Source organism: Myotis davidii, unplaced genomic scaffold (genome assembly GCF_000327345.1).
Source record: "Myotis davidii unplaced genomic scaffold, ASM32734v1 scaffold215, whole genome shotgun sequence".
Lineage (NCBI taxonomy): Eukaryota > Metazoa > Chordata > Mammalia > Chiroptera > Vespertilionidae > Myotis > Myotis davidii.
In genome coordinates this window covers 201577-209998 of record NW_006286975.1, presented here as the reverse complement: position 1 = coordinate 209998, position 8422 = coordinate 201577, and the positions used below count along the sequence as shown (strand labels likewise).

The window sequence follows — 8422 nt, the reverse complement described above, 5'->3', positions numbered from 1 at the left end:
TTGTAGTTAAAGTGATTAACTACCCGCCTGGCACTTAGTTAAGGAGTTTCACCCCCTCCCTAACTTCAGGGGAAAATCTCTACCTGGGGAAACAACCTTTCTCAGAGAGGTGACCTTGGTTAAAACACATAGTGCCAAGAAGGTGAGCAAATATATTAAGAACAGTATGCCATATATGCCAGGTCCCTTGAAACAGCAAGGATGGACCGGCTCCCGGCATTTTTTCACTTAGCACAGTGATTTTGAGATTCATTTACATTGGTTCATATATCAGTAGTTTGTTACATTTTACTATTATTTATCTTACTGTATGTATTGCAGTTCGCTTATCAATTCTTGTATCAGTGGACATCTAGAGAGTGGTCGGCAAACTCATTAGTCAACAGAGCCAAATATCAATAGCACAACAATTGAAATTTCTTTTGAGAGCCAATTTTTTTAATTTTAAACTATATAGGTAGGTACATTGTTATTAACTTAATTAGGGTACTCCTACGGCTTAGGAAGAGCTACACTCAAGGGGCCAAAGAGCCACATGTGGCTCATGAGCCGGTTTGCCAGCCTTGGGCTAGGACATTCCCATTATTTTAATATTATGAATAAAGTTGATCTGAGCATTCTTGTGCAGTTTTTGTGGGCAAATGTTTTCATTTTCATTGAGAAACTGTGTTGCTTTTATGACCTTAGTAAAAACTTGTCTCTCTAGGGCCCACGAGGAGCACCCGGCTCTCCAGGAGCTGTAGGACTTATAGGATCACCAGGATTTCAAGTAAGTAACTAAATCTACCATGTTATCATAGAATTCATTCACATGAATGCTTTAGCCACTAAGCCAGTGCTTCTCAACCTATGGGTCATGACCCCTTTTTCGGTTGAACGACCCTTTCACAGGGGTCGCCTAAGACCATCCTGCATATCAGATATTTACATTATGATTCATAACAGTAGCAACATTACAATTATGAAGTAGCAATGAAAATAATTTTATGGTTGGGTCACTGTATTTAAAGGGCTAGAAGGTTGAGAACCACTGAACTAGGCCATGGATTTAATGTGCACCTGTGTAAATGTAGGTTCTCCTAGTAGAGAAGGTAACTCCATTCTTGAGGATTAAAAGGAAGTATGCTCTTATAAGGAGCTATGTATTGTCTTTATTTATTAGCATCAATATGATTATTCACTCTGTGCTTCCAAAGTCACCTAGTCTGGATCAACCTAAAGTATAGCCCAGAGATGGCAGATACCTGGTATATCTATTGTTACCATCCACTCCTCTGGTGCTGCTAAGTAATCATACTACCACCAGCATCACCTATCCTGAGCACAGAAGAATTTTCAAAATCTTTTTCAACACTGCAACTTGGAAAGCTTTACCTACCTCTCTATTTTTTATACCAATCCTGTTTACCATAGCTGGCATAGGAAAAGCACAGCGAGTCATCTGTGTGGTTCTGGGAAAGCCCTGCCCAGATTTTTCTTTCTCCAGTGCATAAAATCCTACCACTGATTACTTTGGTTTACCTTCACCAAAGTAATTGGCCTATTGGGAAGAATGACACATGAAACTTTCACTATCTTAACATGAATGTGATTATTGGGTCAATTTGGGAGATAGGAACCTTGAGAGAGGGAGCTAGAGTTTGCTTCACCAATGCCAGGCTATACCAAGATGGGTAGAGTACTCTCAACATGCTCACATTCTTCTTGTCTGAAACTAAAAAGTGCTGTTTCTTTTCATCTTTAATATAGGGTCCTCCAGGGCCCCCCGGTCTCCCTGGTCTTGACGTGAGTATACTGTGTCTTAGGACATTTGGCCTCCTTCCATTAAGTAATCATGTTTCTTCAGAGATACTCTGGTTTGATTAAATGCACTTTCTGGTAGAAAAAAAAGAGACTGCATTCCTACTGAAGTTCCCAGAACTTGTTTGGTAATTGATTTTGTTTTTCCTCCCTATGCCTCCTGCCCCAGGGGAATATGGGGTTAGGTTTCCAAGGAGAGAAAGGAGACAAGGTAAATAGATTTTCGCAAAATACAATCTGTATTCCATGTGCTCCAAAAACATGTCTCTGGTTACAACCTTGTGCCTGCTTGTGTAAGGGGATTTGAATCTTTGCCTTGGGAAATGATCATTTTCCACCCACATGGATCTTCTGATGAGGTCTCTTGAGGACTTCATGTGCACATGCCACAAAAAGGATATTGTGGTCTTTCTCCTTTAAAATATTGTAGTCTTCTTGCTTCTTACCTCTGAAGTGTGGATGTCTTACAAATATACTTTCTTGAAATATATTACCTCTTCCTTCAACCAGGGTATTTGTGTACTGGCCACCTACTCTTTTCTTTTCTTGGCTTCTTATCTCCTTCCTTCCTTCTTTTCTTCTTCCCTCCTCCTCCTCTTGCTTCCTCATCTCTTCCCCTCTCTTCATCTCCTCTCTCTTGCCTTCTTAGCCATGCGTTCACCATTCTCTTGTACCTCCCCTTCTTCATTCTCCTATTTACCTCTATAATGATTTAGGAGCCTCAAGAGAGACTACAAGCTTGTTTTTCTCCCCCTTCATGAGTGCCTCTTGTAGATTGCACTGCCTCCAATGAGCAAATTCAGCTGCCAATGTTCTAACATGGGCTTCACGGCCTCTTCTTGTGCTTTTGACAAGGATTAGACTAATAACAGTCTGATCACAGTTACAGAGAAGTGTCCATTCACCTTGCTCAAACCCCTTTTTGCTCTTCTCTAAACACCCTTATGCACGACCAGGCAAGCATGAACCTGCAGTTTCCTTTATTTTGCTTCCTTCTTCTGCACTGCTGGTACAAAACACATTTGGGCAGGCTTATAATTCTTCTCACTCCTTGGCACTGATAGTTTTATTTCCTCATTGATACAATGGTGAGGGTAAAGAGGCCAAAATAATGGACAGTTTATTTGTGAGTTACCTACAGAGGACAAACTCACCCTCTAGAGAAATGGTCTGTGTGGTTCTGCTTTGCTTAAAGTTCCTTTTGATCTTACAGGGGAATGTTGGTCTCCCTGGTCCTGCAGGACCCCCACCATCTACTGGAGAACTGGAATTCATGGGATTTCCCAAAGGGAAGAAAGGATCTAAGGTAGTGAATATTTAAGAACAGAAAAAGTTAATAAGCTTTTTTCTATTAATAGCAAAGTTCAATTCAAATAACCTGACCACACTAGAAGGGCAGTGGATCCTGGGCAATGGATTTTTGTTGGAAAGTGAAGTTAAAGCCTTTTGTTTCATCCCTCATGAAAGGTTGTCTTTTGGTATGTGGATATGAGTGTTCTTGGTTTTCTGAGTATTCATTTAAGTGATTATTTTCTGTGTTTCACTTCTGCAGATCCAATTATCAAGATGCTAAATAACTTAAATATTGAAGAGTTGGGTTTTTCCTCCTAACTACCAACTTTCTCAATACTTACGTTTTCCCGAAGACTGTGACAGACCACATACGATATAAATTGTCGCTCTTTGAGTTGCAGTATCTTTTTTTTTAAGTTATTTGCCCTTAAAACTTGATCATACCAAAAAGGATATATTGTCAACATGTGACAGCAGATGCCCTAATTTACCTGATCGGAATTATCAAGGCTGAAGCTGTAGACCTATTTAGCCAATATGTGTTATACTCTGTATTTTGATATGAGTGAGTGTACATAAGGGTGTACTAGTATTTGAATGATTGTGTGCTGTTAAACTGTCCAGATATTTTTCAGTAATCTGCATTCCCTTCTTTCCTGGGGTTTTCATAAGTTTTATGATTCTGTGCCTCTGGTCAATGCATCCAGCCAGGAGAAGGTGTTTAATCCCATTTCTTTAAGTTTGTCTTTGTGCAAACAATAGCTCCAGGTTCCCTCCAGGTTTATAGGAAGTATCCATTGATTAGAAAGTTTATAAACATGTGAAAGATTACTTGCATTCATGATCATTCCCAAACTTTAGAGAGTCCTTCCAGGTCACATATAGGAAAATTAGCATGTAATTGTTACTCTTTTCCCCAAACCATTGATTTTTTGCAGTCTGTAATTTGCACCACCCTTTGATGCCCCAATCCTGATACCCCACTGGTTTCCCACAGCCCAGCCCAAGTAGCTCAAGAGAGCCGTCTCCTTTAAGTTCACTGCTTCCTGCTGCCACTCACTAAGCTTTGCTTATTTTTCCAGGGGGAACCAGGGCTTCAGGGTTCTCCAGGAATAAGTGGCCCTCCAGGATTTCCAGTAAGTCTCTTTATTTGGTCAATATCTACATAGTGTTTGATTGGACAAAAGCTATAGCAATAAAGGCTAACAGGAAGACTTCTTCCTATGGTTATTGTAGAGAATTCCACCATCTTCATTATTAGAAGGCATTTGAAATGTTCTTTTTTAAAAATATACTTTTATTGTTGATTTTAGAGAGGAAGGGAGAAAGAGATAGGAACATCAATGATGAGAGAGAATCACTGATCAGTTGCCTCCTGCATTCTCACACTGGGGATCAAGCCCACAACCCAGGCATGTGCCCTGACAGGGAATCGAACCATGACCTCTTGGGTTCATAAGTTGATGCTCAATCACTAAGCCACTCCAGTCAGGCCATTTGAAATGTCCTTGTTTCTTGAACCCACGGGAACATTATAATGACTCTACATGAGACTATGTATCTTAGAGTTTATTGGCTCAAGTTCTAGAGTTAAAACATACTTAGGGTTGATTTCTGGTTTCACCATATTCTAGCTATGTGATGTTGGACAAGTTTGACCAGGGCCCAGGCCAGAGAGGAGCCTGCAACTAGGTACGTGCCCTTGACCAGAGACAAACCCGGGACCCTTTGGTCCACAAGCCAATGCTCTATCCCAGGGGTCCTCAAACTTTTTAAACAGGGGGCCAGTTCACTGTCCCTCAGACCATTGGAGGGCCGGACTATAGTTAAAAAAAAAAACTATGAACAAATTCCTATGCACACTGCACATATCTTATTTTGAAGTAAAAAAAAAACAAAATGGGAACAAATACAATATTTGTATTTGCATGTGGCCCGCGGGCCGTAGTTTGAGGACCCCTGCGAGTCTATCCACTGAGAAAAACTGGCTATGGTTTGACAAATTTTTAAGTTAATGAAAAGGACTTAGCACATGTCTAACATTTATCAATTATTCAGTAAATGGGAGTTAAATTTAGTAATCCTATCTTCACTTTCCTATCTGCCTTTGTATCTTTCACTCAAAAAACCTTTCGAGAGCCCCTATGTGCTAGGGGTTCTGCTGGACTCTGAGGCTTATAAGAGTAGTAACAGTTCAATAATTAAAAGTCCTTGTCCTTGAGGAAAGTACATTCTAGTGGGAAAATGAGGAAGGAGACAGACAATAAACAAGAAAACAAATGGTAAGGGATACATAGAAGATTTTTAAAAAGTAAAGTGATAGAATGTGGATTGGGAATGGGTTGGGCTACTTTGGACAATGGTCAAGAAAATGCATATTATAAGGGAACAAGTCATATGAAGATCAGGAAGATTGTTTCTGGCTGAGGGAACCATAAGTATGAAGACCCTAAGTTTGGAAAAAGCTCAGAGCTTTTGAGGAACAACAAGTTGAGTGGATGGAAGCAGAGTGAGCAAGGCCAAGAACCAGGCATTAGAATGCAGAGAGAAAGGATCTAGATCAGTGGTTCTCAACCTTCCCAATGCTGTGACCCTTTAATACAGTTCCTCATGTTGTGGTGACCCCCAACCATAAAATTATTTTCATTGCTACTTCGTAACTCTAATTTTGCTACTGTTATGAATTGTAATATAAATATCTGATATGCAGGATGTATTTTCTTTGTTACAAATTGAACATAATTAAAGCATAGTGATTAATCACAAAACAATATGTAATTATATATGTGTTTTCCATTGGTCTGAGGCGACCCCTGTGAGAGGGTCATTCGACCCCCAGAGGGGTCGCGACCCACAGGTCGAGAACCGTTGATCTAGATCATGGAGACTTTTATCGGTCAAATATGGCTTTTATGTTAAATGTAGCAGGAATCTATTAGGAGGCTTTGACTTGTATTTTTAAGATCACTCTGGTTGGAGGATATGGGGGAGTGGAGAAAATGGGGAGAGTGAGGCAGCAAACAGAGGCTATTACAGCAGTCCAGTGGCTTGGACTAGGGTGATAATGAAAATGGAAAGTGCATGCATTCAAAATGTAAAAAGTTTACACTTTTTAAAAATATATTTTTACTAGAGGCCTGGTACATGAAGTTCATGTACGTGGGGGGTGGGGTGGCGGGGGTGGAGCCTCCTCAGCCCAGTTTGCACACTTTCCAAACTGGGCCTCTTGGGAGATGTCCAAGGATCGGGCCTAGACTGTCAGACATCCCTCTCACAATCTGGGACTGCTGACTCCTAACTGTTCACCTGCCTGCCTGCCTGCCTGATCACCTGTAAATGCCCTCCCGATGGCCTGGTCACCCCCAACTGTCCCACTTGCCAGCCTGGTCGCCCCCAACTGCCCCTTTGCTGGCCTGGTCTCCCCTTACTGCCCCTTCTGCTGGCCTGATCTCCCCTTACTGCTGCCCCTGCCAACCTGGTCACCCCCATCTGCTCCCCTGCCAGCCTGGTCACCCCCCCAGCTGCCCCCCCTGATGGCCTGGTCATCCCATGCAGCCTGCTGTTCAGTCGTTTGGTCGTCCCTCACTAACCCCCCTGCTGGCCTTGTCTCCCCATGCAGCCTGCTGTTTGGTCCTTACTGTTACTGTGACAGCATCCCGGAAAATTTGCATATTCCTCTATTACTAGTATAGATTGACTTCAGAGAGGAAGGAAGAAAGAGATAGAAACATTACTGATGACAGAGAATAATTGATCTGCTGCCTCCTGCATGCCCCCTACTGAGGATGGAGCCTACAACCCAGGCATGTGCCCTTGACCAGAATCAAACACGGGAATCTTCAGTCCACAGGCTGTCGCTCTATCCACTGAGCCAAACCAGCTAGGGCTAAACATTTTATTATAGAACATTTTAAACATATACAGAGTAGAGAGAATGGCATAATGGTATAAATGTCAATAATTGCCAACTCATACCCAATCTGAAGCAAATAACAGACATATTTTTTCATCATAAATACCTCAGCATTTCTAAGAGATAAAGGCTTTTTAAAAGCATAATGACAATAATCATCAGATATTAATTATTAATAATTGCTTAATATCAGTTATAAGAAAGAATTCAGATTTGTGATTGTCTCATAAATATCCTAATAATAGACAAACATGGTAATTGACTGTACCTTTGCTATGCCTGCCATTGGCTAATCAGCACAATATGCAAATTAACCACCAACAAAGATGGTGGCTAATTTGCATACTACAGGCAGGGCGGGACAGTGCGAGCCACCAGTGCGCCGCCATCTAGGGCAGGCCGGCCCCAGAAGCCCCAGAAGCTGGCCTGCCTTGCTGCCCGGGACCTGATTGGCGGGCGGTAAGGCAGGCCTGCCCCAGAAGCCCCAGATGCTGCCTGATATGGTAGTAATTCTACCAGTAAGCACTCTGAAAGTCAGTGGCATAAATGCACCAATTAAAAGACAGATATGAGGGTGAATCAAAAACAAAATCCACTTTAAATATGAAGACTCATATAGATTAAAAGTAAATGAATTGAGCTGCAGCCTGTTTTGCTCAGTGGATAGAGCATTAGCCTGTGGACTGAAGGGTCCTAGGTTCGATTCTAGTCAAGGGCAAGTACCTCAGTTGCTGGCTTGATCCCCAGTCCATATCAGAGCATGTGCAGGAGGCAACCAATCAATGTGTCTCTCCCTTTCCCTTCACTCTCTCTAAAATTCAATGGAAAAATATCCTTGGGTGAATATTAACAAAAACAAAGTAAATAGATTAAAGTAACATTAAATAGATTATAAGAAAAATATATTCCAAATGTTGTTAGTTGTATAATGGTTATGTTTAAATTATTAACACCTAAGAAATTGGGTGAAGGATACATATAATATGCTGTAGTATTTTATAGTGTTTTTTTACATGTATGAGATTATTTCAAATTAAAATATTAAAAAATTAAAAATTAATAAAATATTAATTGAAATGTGTATGCATTACATGAAAAATCTCCTAATTGCTTCTAGCATAATTTATTAAATTGTGCTAAAATTTACAAGGGTTCAATTAAAAAATATCTTAATTCTAAATGATATAATAGAAAACATATAATAGTGCAGTTATAAGCACTTATCAGAAAAGAAAAATTTAAAGAAGTGAATTTAAAGGAGGGATTAGCCAAAGAAGATATATGCACAACCCAAGGACACAGAAAACAGTAAGGTGATGGCCAGGGAGAAGTGGGAGGCAAGAGCTGGGTAGAGGGGGCAAAAGGGGGGTAAATAGGGACATCCTATATAACAATAATAAAAGGCTAATATGCAAT

The 8422-nt window shown here is 40.7% G+C and overlaps 1 protein-coding gene across 1 annotated transcript in view; it reads left to right on the top strand.

Annotated features, from left to right (window-relative positions):
- Window positions 1–8422, top strand: part of COL4A6 (collagen type IV alpha 6) — a 111866-nt gene that overhangs the window by 52737 nt on the left and 50707 nt on the right. Inside the window, exons 7-11 of the mRNA XM_015560721.1 lie at window positions 707–769; window positions 1750–1785; window positions 1970–2011; window positions 3014–3106; window positions 4176–4229. Of these exons, the coding sequence (XP_015416207.1) occupies window positions 707–769; window positions 1750–1785; window positions 1970–2011; window positions 3014–3106; window positions 4176–4229 (288 nt within the window). The remainder of the gene's footprint in view (window positions 1–706; window positions 770–1749; window positions 1786–1969; window positions 2012–3013; window positions 3107–4175; window positions 4230–8422) is intronic.